We start from the raw sequence: 17,163 nt of genomic DNA, 5'->3' as shown, positions 1-17,163 counted from the left end.
TTTGAAATTATTGATATTTTAGTCACTTTGTCCCACATAAAACTTTACAGAGCAATTTACTGTGAATTCCTCTTCTCCTGATGTCTTGGAAAGTGGAAGTCCCTCCAGTGGTCACCTGTATTTTATACCCCTCAATCATTCCAGTAGAATGTATGTCTTATTCCAGATGATGTCTTCCAATCAGTTTCTGAATGAGAAGTGCTCTGTGGCCATTGGCTGAATGCCCTCAACTTGATAAGGGCAATAACATTCTGGACATATCATATGCAAACTCACTCCTAGATACTGTAACCCCCTAAGTAGCTCACAAGTGGTGTCATATCTGAAAAAAAGACTGAGAAAAATGGCAATCTAAAGAGTAGACTCAACCTCTTACCACCAACTTGCTCATTGATGGGCTCTTTGCAGAAACTCTGAACATCACTTGAGTCTCACTGACACTGTCCTGAGCTTATTGACAGTATCTTGCAGCTATGGTGTTACTTCGAGATAACAACAAAACCATTAAGTTCACCTATTGCATTATACCTCTCCAGTTCTATGGAAAAAAGTGATTTCTTGATCTTAAAACTTGAAGAAACAACAAACTAATAACCAACAAAAATATTGCACCTTACACTCTTATTAGATACAGAAATCCTGGAAGATGGATGTACTTTTTTCCCTAGCTAGCTAGAAGCCTAAGGCAGGAGAAAATTCCTGAACATCAGAAAAATGAGGCTCTTTTTTCTTCAATACCTGAGCACTTTAATCCAACCCTCTCAAGAAGATGGGAAAAAACTCAAAGCATTTTGAACTGTTTAAGTATTTACATGGTAATTATCCCAGTGAGTGAGAGAAAGAGAAGAGGAAACCCTCTGTTCCTTGAGATCCTTGTACTGTGAACAATTTGCTAGCTGCCTTTGCATACATTATCCTGTCCAGACCTCTTAATTGTCATTAGAGGTTATCTCCAGGATTTCGAGAACTCCATTTCACAGAGGAGACCAGATTTACTGAATATTTGCATAATTTTTCCCAAGATGACACACTAGGTAACTTAGGGTACGTATGTTAGATCCCTTTGCCAGACTTTGAAGGAGGTTGTCTATCTATTTTATCTTTGCTGTAAAGCCTTGAAAAGTATCGGTAATTATGTGCTACAACTGAACATTAATTATCCAAAACTTTCTTATCCATTATCACCAGACTGTCTCCAATCCAGTGAGATTTGGAATTAAAACCTGATCCCAAAAGGCCCAAAATCTAATGTCCAGGCTTCCTCCATAAAGCCCCCATTATCCCTTATTATCTTCTAGGCTGGGTACCAGTGCCCACTCAAGAAGAACAATGAGAATGGGCACAATTGTCTAAATGAAGCAATCATTTTCTCCATGTTGGTCTAGTCTACAGCACTGGATTTCTTACTGACTCACTCTGAGTTCTGAGGGATCACCTGGTGACTCCAAAACTACTACCTGCCTACCATAAACTCCTGTGCATAGCCTTGTAGTATCAGCTGTCTCTTCTGGGCACCAGAATCTTCTCCTGTGGCCAGGCTAGGAACCTCAGTCGGCATTCTTCCAGTCCTGATTCATTGTTTATCATTTCTGCAAATACGTTTCTACAAATGAGAGGTTACAAAGGCCTGCAGACTTAGGCAGCTAGTGTAGATGAGTGAAGCTGGACAGACAATCCAAGGTGAAATGGAGCACCACTGTGGAGTCTAAGCGTCTGGCTGGGGAAGCCGCTACTATGTAATCATCTGAGAATGTGGGCCTGGTATTATCACCTGTACAGATTTTTACAAGAAGACAGAAATCCCAATATTTTATGTAATATTGGCAACTAATCCAATCGTGTTTCTAAATATTATGGAGATACACAATACAAATGAACACTGCCCACAGTCCTCCAGTTAATGACTTCTGCCTCAGGTAATTGCTCAGCCCTGGCTTAAAAAGCATAATTCTCACAGTCTTAAAAGTCTTACTTGCAACAAGGAGAGGTGAGCCAACAATATAAATTTATGTTTGAAAAATAATTATGGAGGAATTTGATTACCATATCAATGCATTACAAAAGTAATCCACTCTAAGTAGTACCTGGAGATAATTCTCCATGAGTCTCTCAAGTTACTGCCTATCTTGTGAGCAGAGACACTGACAACCTTTGTTTCAGACAATCTGTTCAGGAATGTTTATACTACAAACAGCCTTGGAAGAGAAATATGGAGTCTCCCTGTAGAGCTATGGTAACTTCCCTTTACAAAACATTCAGGTTTCCTAAACTCAGGGTTCCTCTCGAGTACTATAACTTTCTATCCTATTTGTGTCATTCTGTGAAATTTGTGGCTTTGGGGACCAGTGAAAATGCTAACACCGGGAGTCCTCTGTCTCTGACAACTGTCTTCTTCCAGCATTGATAAAAACAATTGCAAATAAGGTAAAGTCTCAGGTTTTTAAAGGTTCTTGATAACCAATATTAAGTTTTTCCTCCACTCTGAATTTTGACCATGGTATCTACTCTAAAATCAACAGCCTTATGTCTCTTTCCATACTCTTTACCACATTTCCCTGAATCAATATATCCTTATCTTGCTTTTGAAAGTACAACATTGCCTCTTCTCCATCAAAAGAGTCATGAGCTCCCATCATTTTTAACACCCAAATCTCTTCCTATCTCATTGTTTTTAACTATTTGAGGCTTCCGTCTTTGCCCTCAGACAATAGCTTGGTGCTTCGCAATAACATAACCTAACATTACAATAGTAATTAATTCCCAGTGTTAATTGAGAATTAAATAAATTTATATATTTAACGTGCTTAAAATAGTACATATGCATGTAGTACATAGTGAGAAAGCAATAATATAACTGATTATTTATTCAATCGAATCTCTTTAATAAATTGGTTAAGGGCTCAACTTTAAACGCAGGTTGTGACTTATAGCCTAACTCTATTATTGGCAAGCTGAATGGTGGGTAATTTAGGGTTAGGTATGTGCTTGGTCTTTTCTCAATTCAAATTCTCAATAGTTTAGAAAGGTATCATTTTCATAAGCTTTTGAAAAAAACAATCTTCTACAAATGATATGAAGGACCAAAGACTAATCCCTCTCAAGTCAAAGTATAAATGAACAAATATACTGTTAAAAAGAAACCACAGGGCCATAATGGAGTCATTTAAGTTAAGCCCCCAAGTCAGTAAACCAAGACTTAATACTTAACCTAACTGCAGTTTCAACGCTCCAGGAGTGTGTAACCTTTAACCAGTCAACATGGGGATTTCCTGGTCAGCATGAGGAAGTTTACTGATAGACCCCTTCCTTTCCACCTAGGAGGGCCAGGCCACATCGCCTAAAACAATGGATTCTTTGCTAACAATTCCCCCTCATTCCCCTGCCTTTTTACCTTTAAAAACCCTTTCTTTCCTGTTGCTCAGTGGAACTCTTTTCAGTTTGGATACTGCTTCCTTCAGGAATTGTTTGATAAAGCCAATTCCATCTTCAAAATTTAGCCAGCTGAATTTTTGTTATTTAACAATACTATAAAGGCTTTTTTAAAAAAAAATGCAAAACAACTTTCCCATAGGTGACCTGTACACTCAAGATGCCTACATACCATCACATAAATATTAGAAGTTTTCTTCACAGCCCTAATCAAAGTCAGTTCACCCAAATATTACTTCCATTGATGTTTCCACTGTGCTATGGCATTTTTCCTAATGGTCTCAAATAACATCCCTGCCTTTCTATTTTTCTAAGCCTGTGACAATTAAAATAAAAATTTCAAAAGGGTAAAAGGAAGGAGGAAAAACTACAAAAATCTGATTTGATTTTCCTACACTCCCCGCCCCCCATTTCCCAGCAGCTAATCCCCTCTCAAACAGTACAATAGAACAGCTAGACATAAAGAAAAGGAGATAAGACTGGCCCGCCAGTGCATTGTTCTTGCTAATCTGCACCATTTACATAAGGGTTAGAAGGCTTGTTTTATCATTTAAACAGGCTTAAAAGCCTCTTTGCAAATGAGATTTAGTTCCTACAAAAGAATGAATTCTAGCTATTTGGTGAGTTTCTGCTAGACCAGCACTGGGAGCTGACTTGGCAGTAACTTAAGCTACTTCTTTGGCCACATACAGTCTATGCAAAGATTGCTTCCAGCTGCCAAAACTGAAAAGTGTCAAGCTGATTAAATTCTTTCCAGGAGGTGAACAAGATGAGGAGCAGGTTAAGAGGCCAATAATATCAGATCTTAAAGGATACCTGGGCAAACTCGTTTTTACGCGGGTGCTTTAAAAGTGGCTTTGAACCCTTAAAGCCCTTAGAGTCTGCCTTTGAAAGGGAACAGAAGGGAAGGCAGCAAATGAAATTCAGAAGGCAGAAAGAGTTAAAATTTCTCAAACTGTGAAGTGAGGGCAAGCTAAACTCTTTGATTCATTGTTGGTCTGAGTGGCATTGAACACAAGGATACACTGCTCGACTGACTCCCTTGCCAATGTTAGCACAAAAGGTAATTTGAAGTAAATGATTTTCTTAACATAGAGGAGTACACCCTTTGCATCAAAATCTTAGATTTTAAAAATTAAGATCATATTTTTATATACCATACCTATTATTTGTTTTACCTGGCACACCTTGAACAGATGTTCAACGTGACCTTGGCCTGAGGTTCGGCAGGGTGAGTAGCACGACCTTGGTTAAATTTGCTCCCAGAAGGTACAAGGGTAGTTACTCCCTCCATTCTTAAATCATCGAGATCCTCTGTAACAACATAAGCAATTGCAGAGAAAAAATTAGCCCTAATGGAATTAATAAGAAAAGTCCATATTTTCAGGTATCTGCCAATAGTTAAGCAAAACATTATATTTCCACTTTACAAAAATATTACCTCATGCTTCAATTATTTTTCAAATCATTTCTAGATGTCGTTGGAGACAAATTACATGAGAAGATTTACAGAAGAAAAATGGTAAGAGACTGAGTCTGTTTTGGACAGTGGGCAGACCATCTATGCCTACAGAACATGGGTCTATCACCTTTCTGTAACTGGTCAAAGAAACCAACCTAAAATCTCTATAGCAATTAGCCTCACATGGTCAGGACTCAGTCAATGACTGCCAGTTTCTCAATTATTGCCTTTGCTTCCAACTCAGAGCCAACCAAAGACAAGACTATATGTCTTCCAAATTAATTATATAAGTTCATTTGCTTCTAATTAACTTGCCTTCACAACTTTCCTATCCAACAGCTTCCAATAAGAGCATGTCTGAAGGCTTCTCTGTTTTCACTCTTAACCTTTCCTTTTTGTTTTCACATGGGGAGGACAATATACCTGAATAGTCATGCCCAAGGTTCACCAAAGCCCGTGCCTACTTTTCCCAGGTTCTCAATCAAGACTAAAAGATCTAAGTTTCCCTGGTAATTCAGTCTTGATGGAATATGTACATGATCCCCTGCTTTATTCATAGCACAAGGACTCCTGTAAAAAGGATTCTATTTATTTGTTCTCAGTCTTAGCAAAAGACGGACATAAAGTTTCAAAAGATAAATTATAATTTTGCCAAAACATAATCCATCATTTGAGGTTATAACCTATATAAGTAGGCAAATCACTCTCTCCTGATAAGGCTATAGGACTATCTGAACATCTGACACCCCTCCCAAAACAATCAAGAGTATTTTGGGTTTAAATGGATATTGTAAACAAGTGTCAAATTTTCCTGAGATTGTGACAACTTTCAGTTTAAGTCATAAACAGGCTTTCCATTATCTGAAGAATGCTTGTCACAGGAGTCTATTTGTCTCCTTCCTCAGGCAATCCCAACTAACATTTTTTCATCTACTTGCACATGAGCAATTTGGCAAGCCCACAGTTTTAACTCAATTTCATGGGAGTCACGAAAACTCATCACTTTGACCTGGTTGAAAAGGCGTATTCCCCTTGTTTTAGAGCAATAACCACCACTTCAAAATTTGGTGCTTTTGCTGAAGTAGTTATATAGACTTCTCTCTTGATCTTATGGTTCCTCATACAACACAGACATTACTACTGTCTGAAAACACAGCACCTTTCAGCTATAGCTAATTAGCCTCCATGAGATTTTGTTCGTGTCTCTTCCTCACAGTATTGTTCACCACTGAGACATGACTGATCTGCCCTCTCCTGCCCCTACCAGAAGAAGAGAACTTCACAATTTTCTTAGATCAGGGAACTTACTATATTCCATTCAGTCTTTTTGAGGACTCCCATTGAAAAGTCTGGCCTAATATTATTTGTTGATAGATCATACCTCAAAACTTCAAACTGGAGTAGAAAATGTCTTACCAATTTAAGCTTGCCTTTGGAATACAATCCTCTACGCGAAGTAAAATCAGCCCAGATGGCAGAATTATTGCACTTACTTGAGCTTGTCAACTAGACAAAGACCACAGAGTATATATATACATGAATATACGAATTTGGGATGCTTTGAAAACAAAGGGGTCAACTCTGTTGGAACTCCCATCAAAAATGGACAAGATGTTTACACACATTCCTTCTTCAAAAAGAGGTAACAATTATAAAAGTTGGAGTTCATGAAAACAGAAATAATATGGGAGCTAAAGGAAATAATCTCTAGCAGATCATTTTGCCAAACAAGTGGCCTTAACAAAGATTTTGACACTATTAAACTCAAAGGATAAATCCTTAAAGGAATTCAAAGAGACCATTGTAAAATGTCAACATTTAGCCCTTCATTTTGAAAAAAATAAAAGGGAAAAATGTGGTTCTAGCTTCACTAGATAATCTCTGGTGTCCTCAAGACAGCTGCTTGGTGGCACTAGGTGGTTTCAAATGGATATTAGCTAAATTTCTCCATGAAACTACTCATCATGGGACAGATAAATTGGTTATTATCTTAAATTAACATGGCTGGGCTAACTTTAAAAAGATAGCTGAAGTAATATTTAAGTCATGTGGACTTATCACCAGCATAATTCTAGAAAAGCTGTAAATGTGAGTCATGGCCAGAAACTAAAGCTTCCAGGGCCCTTCTGATGGATTTTAAATAGCTTTCACTTTCTATGAGATTTCAATATGATTTAGCTATTGTATGCCTGTATAATTTCAGGATGGGTCGAAACATTGTTTTGTCAAAAAGCTATGATCTTTACAGTTGCTAAAAATGTGCTCAACTTTGTGTTTCCAGCCTTGGGAATATAAATTTTTATCAAGTGACCCAGGCACACTTTTCACAAGAAATACGATAAAAGAACTCTGTAAGGTATTACCCCTTACTCAGAAACCATGTTGCTCTTACCATCTATATACTTCTGAAAAGGTAGAAAGAATAATGATACCCTTGAAATAAAACTAACAAAACTTTCAGAAACCCTTGACCTCTTTTGGTCAAGGGTACTCCTACCCACCCTTGATGCAGTACGGTCTGCTCCGTCAGGGACATATTGTTTGCTTCCCTATGAACTGGTAACTGGAAGGCCCATGTGTTTAAAGATTTTACGTATGATACTATCCTCATGCACACAGACACCACAAAATATTACAGGTTAAGGGTGCATTCAAACAGTCTTCTTAAATAGCCTCTTCATGATTTTCAACTATGAGGCTTTATCTATCAGAAGATGTATCAGGGAAAAACTGCTCTTCAACCTAATTGGAAGGGATTCTATAAGATACTGTTAACAACAGATACAGAAGTAAAACTCTCTGGAGTAAATACTTGGATTCACATTTCACAACTAAAGAAGTAATCCAGAATCAACAAAAGTGGAAGCCTGACCTAGTAGGGGACCTCAACTGAAGATTCTCAGAGATTCTCTAGAAGCAGTTGATCTTCATAGTAGAAGATGATCCAAGACCCAATTTTTAGAATAATCCAGATAGTGGACAGTTTCTGTACAAGATTCTGGATAAGAACCTCTGCCTAATTCCTATTTTGTTTTTTATCTGCTTACTTATAATCATTTCTCATTTTCTAGAGACCCTGGATGTTGCCTATCCATAATGACCCTTTTTCTTTTATTCTCCTTTTACTAAACTTAGATCAAAGTATAATTATTGTAACACCAATCTTTGATTATCCTAAACAGTAGCCTTTAAGCTCACTGGTTGCTAGATACACTATTTCTCACTAGACCCTAATGATGAAAATCTAGGGCAAATTCCAATCTAGGGGAAATGAGATCAAAGGGAATTATAACCAATGGTGTCTTCACTTGCACCTACGGGGACAGATGACCTTAAATAGATCCATTTGTGACTCCGCTAGTATCCTTTTCTCACAGAAAAAGAGAGGGACCTTCCTAAGATGATGGGCCAATTATTCGCCACCAGGACCAATAGAAATGCAAATATGTAATCCAGCTAATAGAAGGTCTGGATTCCAACCTCAAGTCATGAACAGTTTCTTTTTTCCTGGATATCCATGTGTTCCTAACAGATACTACTTCCTTTGCAGCCAGGATAGCTAGCCTTGCTTGCCTTATACTACTATCTCACACACTTTAAGAATAGTATTACAAACTTTATCTGTCCATAGACACTCTAATTCTATAAATCATCAAATCTGAAAATTACAATTGAGATATAAGCTCCAAAATGAGGCTACCCTTGATTATTCAGACACATTACCTGGAGGTGTTACCAATTCAGTACTCCTACAAATAAGCAAAGCAGTGTTTCCAATAGTAAAAACCATACAAACAAAAGACTGTAAGACCTGTCATTTTAACTCTGGCATAAGTTATAAAATTATACCACTCATAACCTAGATGGATTATAGATCAGTCTCAATTCCTTGGCAAGGGTAATAATAGACAATTTAGATTTCCTGCTCACTAGTCATGACAGTATCTCTGCCATTCATTGCTAACATTTCGTGCTGTACTTGGCTCAATGGAACAGATAAGTTAGAAAAAGCTACCTATCATTTTAAGGAAAAAAAGCTTTTTGGTTCTCTAAGATTGATCTTTATGACCTAGAGAATTATTCTCTTGGCCTTGTTCGGACATTCAGGCTGTTGTTTTTGAAGTATCTCAAATGAACTTTTAATTATTCTTGTTTATGTCACAGGGGTCATGATACCAGCCCATTTAATTATACCATCTTAATACTTAATGCAAGTTTCAAATGCTTCTACACAGCCACTTTCTTATCAGATGGTCACCATGAGGACACAACTTCAAAAAGATTAAGAAGCCCTTGGGATGCAACCGATTATGGAGACAAGTGAACAATCATCAAGCAGTGAAGATCTGGATCTCTAGTCATCTTCTGGCCAACTTTTTGCATGGACAGTATGACTAAAGGAGGGGACTTAGAGATTGAACATACAAACAGAGGGAGGAAAGATCATCTAGGACATTAGAACACTTCCCACACCTCTGTTGGAACAACCCTGTGAAGCCTTAGCAGAAATTAGCCCCAAACATTCAGGACTTGGTTAATAAAGGCCGGCTTCCCTCCTTTTGTGCCCATTTCCAACTCAGAACCAACCAGAGAAGGTCAAATGTGCTACCCAAACCAAGTGCAAAGGCCATCTGCTTCTAGTTAGCTTGCTTCCAGGTTCCTCATGCCAACAGCTTCCAATCACAGCATAGCTCAAGCCTTCTCTCCACCTCATCCCCCTCCCCCGACAAACAGTAGAATCTCCATGCCAGAATTCTCTTTCTACTTGCAAATTCAAGAAATGTATTTCACAAGGTGTTTTGAAGTTAGCCTAGGCACCCCATCCCCATCTGAGTATGACCTTTTTTTTTTTTTTCTTTCTAGCTCAGAATAACTATCACACAGAGGCAGAAAAAGAGAACCCTAGAGTGAGAAGCCTGCTGGAATTCACTTGTTAGTTCGTTGGAGCCTTCGGGGTGCTGCAAGCTAAGACTATCTCAGCCAGCTGCATTGGCTGTGGACTGTCCAATGCAGCTGTGATGATGTAGTGCAGTTGGCTCTTAAAGTCTTGGGAGAAGGCTTACTCTGAGAAACACTGATCCTTTTATTCCTTACCAATACTAGTTCTGCCAAAGACGATCAATAAGCTCCTAAAAACTATAGAGTACTTACCAAAGCTCTAAAGGGTGATGCGACTATAAAGAATCCTGCATCCTGTTTAGTCATGGAAGGCTAGTAATAATCTATGTTTAGTTTGCAAAGGAAAAAAAATACAAATCTAGGTATCCAGAATTCCATTTCCTTAACAGCCTTATTACAGGGAGCAGGTGTCTAGGATTAAATCATCAAAGAAAAAAACAGAAATGCCTAAACTTTGAAAATTTGGAAAGTTTACACAAATTGAAAGAGAAGGAGAAAAACAAATTAAAGAATTTGAGTAAGATCCTGTCCAAGGCATTTTCAGTATTGGATAAGTCAAGGCAAGAAATGTTGAGAACTTCTAAAGATAGAAAACTTAGGTTCTGTGAACATCGATGGTATCAGTGTTTCCTTTTCTTCCTTCCCTCCTTCCTCTCTCCCTCCCTCACTACTCCTTTCCTCTCTCCTTCTCTTTTTTTCCTTCCTTCCTTCCTTCCTTCCTTCCTTCCTTCCTTCCTTCCTTCCTCCCTTCTTCTCTTCCCTTTTTTGGGCTTTTTTTTCTAAATAAAATGTTCTCCAAGATATTCCTCCACAGTATGCAGCCAAGTGCTGTAACTATGGTAGATAGGTAGATGTACCATATATCATCTTTGGTAGTAAGTAGATACAAATTCAGTCTATTAAGGAAAGACTCTAACCAACTAAAATTTTCTGTAAAGCAATCTGAAATACATTTTCACCAGAGAATCTCAAAATTCTTAAGATAATAGTGGTAGAGTAAGATTATGTAAAAATAATCTGGTGGGAATTTTTAAAAATATTCTTGCTCTTTTTTGATACTTTGAAGTCTAACTGTCTAGTGGATATTAGTGTCTACTTAAGAAGGTAGGTAACTATAATACGATGTAATTAGTCTTATCCCAGAGACAAAACAGATATAAATGTTTTAAATGTTATGGAAAACAAATAAGAAAGCAACAAACCGAGGCTTTTTAAAAACAACAACAACAACAACAACAACAACAACAACAACAAAACCTGCCAGATATTATCTATTAATGCTTGGCACTATTCTATTTTAATGAGGTAGAATATTTTCAGTTTCTAACTGAAATCTAAATGATAAAGTAATTATTAGAATGATGAATACACTGGGGTGCCTGGGTGGCCTAGTGTGTTTAAGCATCCAGCTTTGGCTCAAGTCATGATCTCATGGTTCATGGGTTAGAGCCTCGTGTCAAGCCTCACATCAGGCACTGTGCTGATGGCTCAGAGCCTGGAGCCTGCTTCAGACTCTGTGTCTCCCTCTCTCTTTGTCCCTCCCTGCTCATGCTCTGTCTCTCTCCCTCAAAAATAAACATAAAAAAAATTATAAAATTTAGGAAAGCTGAATACATTAAGTAAGAAGTGAGTAAAAGTATATAAGCCAGACCAGGTAGGAACTGACTTTTTGGAGGGATGGAAGAACATGAAAATGCACATAGACTTGAAAGTATATAGTATTTGGGGGGATTTTATGCAGCTATTCGACTATAACCTGAGATGTATAGGGATATCAGGATATAATACTGCAAAAGAGCCTAGTCTCAGATAATGAAGGGAGATAAAATTATCAAATCTGTGTCTTAAAAAGATAACTGTAAGTGTATTTATTAAAAAAACCAATTTTCTAGAGTTATATACAATGTTTAGAAATTTTCTTTTTGAACACAGACAATGCTATGATCTCTATAATATAGAGATATTATCTCAATAAAATATTCTTCATTGAAATGAATATATTCAATTACATTTAGTAAATGAGCTCATAAATATATTACTCATCACTATAAATGCATTTCTCATTAATAAGTTCTTACATAAGAACATACAATTGTACATTCAACTAAATATCAAGAATATATTTGATATAGTTAATATAATCAATTTATTATAGAACTATACCATCTAATTTAATAGTGACTAGCCACATGTTGCTACAGAACACTCAGAATGGCTAGTTTGAATTGTGATATGCCGTTATGAGTAAACACAGGATTTAGAAGACTTAGGAAGAACATAATACAAAATATCTAATTTATAACTTTTATAGTGACTATGTGTTGAAATAATAACAGTTTGGATATGCTGCATTAAATGAACTTTATTATTATTTTCTTTTTAAGTAGGCTCCATGCCTAGCATGGAGCCCAATGTGGGGCTTGAACTCACAAACCTGAGATCAAGACCTGAGCTGAGATCAAGAGTCAGACACTTAACAGACTGAGCCACCTAGGCATCCCTAAATAAACTTTATTATTACAATTAATTTTACCTATTTCTTTTTCCTTTTTTAATGTAATTACTGGAAACTTCAAAATTACATAAGTTGCTCCAATTTGTGGCTCATATTGTATTTCTATTGGACAGTGCTGTTCTAGGACATATATTTCATGAATATATTAATTAAAATTATATTTTTAAATAAACTAAACTATGCTATATCCTATAGCTTTAGAGTAACTTAATATGCCTTGAATTGATGCAAATAAGAATATAGTCATGAAATACATGTGAGAATATTCCTGAGAACAATATAATCATTTTCATTGACTCTATTCAAAAGATTATTTACTTTCATTACTTGCTATCCTGCTATCTGGCTTTATTTTTTTCCCCTTAGCCCTTATCACTCACTACCTGAAAATATATATATATATACCTGAATACACACACACACACACACACACACACATATACACAAACAGACAACATACATTTGTGTTACACATGCCTACAGCCATTTGGAAAAGTAAAAACTGGAAGCGAGGAGATGAGGGAGGAAGGAGTCTATATCAGTAGTGCATATATAAGCTTCTGGCAGCCTGGAGTAAGGAAGGCACAATAAAAAGAGAAATGTGTTAGGAGGTAATTTCCGAGGAAGACTCTGTAGGTTTAGTGAACGATTGAATGTGAAATCCTGGCAGGTTTCTCCACATTACATTTTTGGGGAATATAGGAAGAGATAATGTCTTTGGTTTGGCACGTGCTGAGATGGATCTGTCTTCAGGATATCCATAGGGATGTTTGATAGACAGAGGGACAAGTCTAGGGCTGGAAGTGGGGGTGGAGTGAAGTTACAGACCATATGGCTGAGAAAAACTGATAAAATTATCAGCCCCGCAGTTAAAACTAAGCAGTGACACTTCTTATGTTAACTTTCTCTATAAGTGACATGATACATTATATTCATATTATATTTAAAAGAAGAGAGTAAAAAAATTTTTTTTTCCCACAGGGGGAAGCATGAAGCAGTAACATATTTTTAAAGGTAGCCTATAAAATAGTGATGCATCCTTTGACTCACAGGGACACTAGTGAGAAAAATGAACTAATTTATGACTAAAGACTTTGAGCACTTTATCTTTATACAATCTAAATAACCAAGAATTAATCAAGCAAAGAATTGTTTTGATTTAATTTAAGGAAATAACAGCTGCCTAGATGAAATAATCTCAGGACTTTCATTTCGTTCAAGTGTAATCCATGAAATAATTTACAGCTGCTTGAACTAGACAATGTGGGATCTGAGCGAATTTTCACATCTGTTTCTAGGAACTTTATAACAAAAATTAAAAGCTTTCCAAACATAAGTCCCTTCACAGTGATTCAGCGAAGGGTTACCCAAGAATTATATGGCATTGCAATTGGTTTGTTGATTTACGTTGATAGTGCTGATTTGGTCAAATATTTTAAGCAGATGTTATATATTCTGAGTGAATTATTAAAAATAAAACAAATGTTAAGAAAATATATAAGAAATTAGACAAGTTTAAGTAAAATATTTATGAAAACTTTTTTCTTATGCAAGACAGCTATATTTCCTTATAAGGGGGAAAGAAACAATGGAGAGCAAAACATAATTCACTTTGCTGGGATAAATTCTGGTTAAAAGGTGGAGGGAAAATGTTAAGGCCATGATTCTATTGATTCTCTGTTTCTATGATAGGAAAAAAAATTAAAAAAGGATAAAATAGGCAGAGAGGGAAAGGATTAGGACCTGACATCCTTGGTGGGGAAAGACATATTTTGGAACAATGCTGGGGGTGTCTGACCACAGCAAACCCCCTCAGGCGACTCTCCCTCAAGTTTCCTTCAGCAATTTGATGAAAGACCTGACCAAAAATAAGTAGACCATAAAACCTATGACCCACAAGGAACTGGTATGGCCATAGACCACCCCTCATACAACGGAAATGAGTCGATCAGGAGTGGACAACAGAGCACCTAGAGTTATCCAGCCAATCAGGATAAAACCTGAGAAGGAACTGGGGAGAAGGGAAGGGGTGGGGCAACCAGAACCTTAAAAAACAAGCACCTTTGCCTATTGTTGGCAAGCATTCACTTTTGAATGTCTCCTCTCTGTAAAGAGAGCTTTCCTACTATTCTTCCTTCCTAATCTTATATTCTAATAAACTTTTGCCTGCCGCTCATTTTGTGTCCACCTCTTCATTCTTCGAAGTGGCGAGACAACGAATCTCAGGTATTGTGGTAAAAAATCCTCCCACATTTCAGTCATGCCTGAAATAGGAGTTCAGCATTCTTTGTCCATATATCAGAAGAGCACAACTTAACCAAATTTGTAAATAGTTAAGAACAAAGTGATTGATATCAGAAATTATAGGCTATAATTTTTTTGAATGACCTTAGTTAAAAAAAAATTTCAGTTAGGGGTGCCTGGGTGGTTCAGTTGGTTAAGGATCTGACTTCAGCTCAGGTCATGATCTCAAGGTTCAGGAGTTCGAGCCCCACCTTGGGCTCTTTGCTGTCAGCAGAGTCCACTTCAGATCCTATGTCCTCCTCTCTCTTTGGCCCTCCCTGCTCACTCACTAGCTCTCTCAAAAATAATCATTAAAAAAAATTTTTTTTTTTTAATTTTAAGTTAGAATTGCATCGGGGAAAAAATGTCTTGTGGAATTTAAATGCTGTGCTGGTTTCCCTCTTTAGTAACATGAAAGAGCAGTTTACAGAGTATTTACTTTCCTTGACCACATGAGATCAATAAACAAAGAAAGTGATTAGACCAGTAAGTTAGGGAAACTGTTTACAGAAATTTAAGTTTACATGTATTCTGTATCTTCTACTATTAAATGAAAGGAGCGAGAAACTTCCTGAGATATCTTTGTTAGCTACCAGTTCCTGTTTAATTTCTTTGACCTTCAAGAGCCAAACACATCATGACCACAAACATTTGTAAAAATTTATAGGCTAGAATTTGTTCACTTAGATTGCAAATGAATCACAAGTCTTGTGCTAATTGAACCAATCATGATGTAAATTGTGAAGGCTTTACTGTTAGTCAGAAAAATTAAGACATCTGGGAATGGTTTTCTCTTTCCAGTCTGCAAGAAAATACTACTGCTTCTAGCAAATTCAAATCCAGACACTACTCGCAAAGACTGGTTTCTGCATCAGAGCGTATCTATTTTTCTTAATTTTCACCCACCACATATTTAAGAGATTATATTGTATAAACAAAAAAAAATTTTTTTTTACTTTTTCCTGAAACTTTTGTCACCTTCTGAATTGCTGTGATGACACATTGTGGATAACACAGAACGAGGGACCGTATCTGAAGGGCAGCATCAGGGACTGGATTTGAGGGATAGTAGGGGGAAGCTCGAGAAGGGAGATCAAAAAAGAGCTCAGAAGTAGAGGAATAAAACTGGAAAACATTAAGTGAGGCAAACCGGGCAAAGTGTTTAGAGTGCAGAGTCGAGCATGGCAAATAATGGCATCCAGGTAGTCACAGAGAAAGGTTGATTAATCTAAAAGACTGGAATTTAGTACATGATTAATTTTCATAAGGTGATGAGTAAAAAGGTGTAGTTTTTTCAAATATAAAAATCACTGCAAAATCTTGCCTTTTCATTTCTCATCCCAATGGTTTAGTTACGGACTGATGAGCCACCATTAGGCAAACGTTGTTTCAGCCTCTACGGGTGATACAACATATATACATCTATTCTTTTTGTTTTTAAACTGTTAACCCTATTTAAAATAATTTTTACATTCCTACAGCTCTAGGTTAAACAAATAAGGTATTAATTTGTTGATTGCTAGTGAACATTGACCATCAACCTAACATGTATAGCCTGCACCATATTTGATGATATTTTGATTTTTGCCAGACCACAAGTATTAGTTGGGATCACTTTGAAGAGTGTTTCTGCATGGAGATTACATAATTTGTTAACTCAAAATAAGCCTTTTGGAGAGAATATGATAAATTTATACACTAATTGCTACAGTCCCAAGACCAGCAGTTAAATTTTCTGTATCTATTCTCTAAACTTATCTTTAGTAGAATTGACTCTACCTGAAGTCAGTTTATTTTATATACATGATGCAAATACAGGAAGGTAAATTAATGTGATATTTGTGATTAAACTCAGGATTTATTGTTAGTTTACTTTTTTCTTGGGTTTCAAGTGTAATATGTCTTTGGTGGTTGACATCTTCCATCACTACCCTTCTTTCCTCTTTCTTTTCTTGTATTCCATCCTTATTTTTGCTTAAGTCTTCAGCTTTGATAGTATTCTTCTTACTAGATACTAGACATTGTAGACTTCTTTTGCTCCAATAGTCCTCCATTTTAATTCCTTTGTACTTTGCTTTACTCCTTCTCTCAACTTTGTGCTATTGATATTGAGATTTTCATCTCATCATGTGATATTCTCAGGCAAATTTTAACCCACTACACGCACATTTAAAAAGTTTTTTAAAAGTTAGACAAAAACGTATTTCATTATGCTTGTCACATTTGTTGGAATTCTAAATCCAATATGGCTAATTCAAAAATAGCATTAAGTATCATAGCTACCCCTCTTCCTATTCCCTCCAAACTCCCTTTATTTCTGTTTTCTGCTCAGCCCTTTGGAATACATTTTAAAAGAATCAAATTTTTGGAAAATAAAAAAAGAAGACCATGGCTGGCCATATACTAAAATTGTTACTGATGTATTTTGGCTGTGGTTGCCAACTCATTCTCCCTTGTGGTGTGCCACAGGCAAGAAGCAAGCACAGGACATACCTTTCCCATCACTGAGATGGGAGCCACATGCCACAAGACGTTGCCATCCTGTCTGACACACTGTATGTTCTCTTTCCATTCC

At 36.7% G+C, this 17,163-nt stretch overlaps 1 protein-coding gene across 1 annotated transcript in view; it reads right to left on the bottom strand.

Moving 5' to 3' along the window:
- The window catches only part of CUNH8orf34 (chromosome unknown C8orf34 homolog), a 399,583-nt gene that overhangs the window by 131,031 nt on the left and 251,389 nt on the right, over nt 1-17,163 (bottom strand). Inside the window, 1 exon segment of the mRNA XM_019453229.2 lies at nt 4,608-4,743. Coding sequence (XP_019308774.1) covers nt 4,608-4,743 — 136 coding nt within the window.

The sequence above is a fragment of the Panthera pardus genome, unplaced genomic scaffold (genome assembly GCF_024362965.1).
Source record: "Panthera pardus isolate Hobbes unplaced genomic scaffold, ASM2436296v1 HiC_scaffold_7, whole genome shotgun sequence".
Classification (NCBI taxonomy): domain Eukaryota; kingdom Metazoa; phylum Chordata; class Mammalia; order Carnivora; family Felidae; genus Panthera; species Panthera pardus.
The sequence above is the reverse complement of the archived record's forward strand: the minus strand, read 5'-3'. Positions and strand labels throughout refer to the sequence as shown.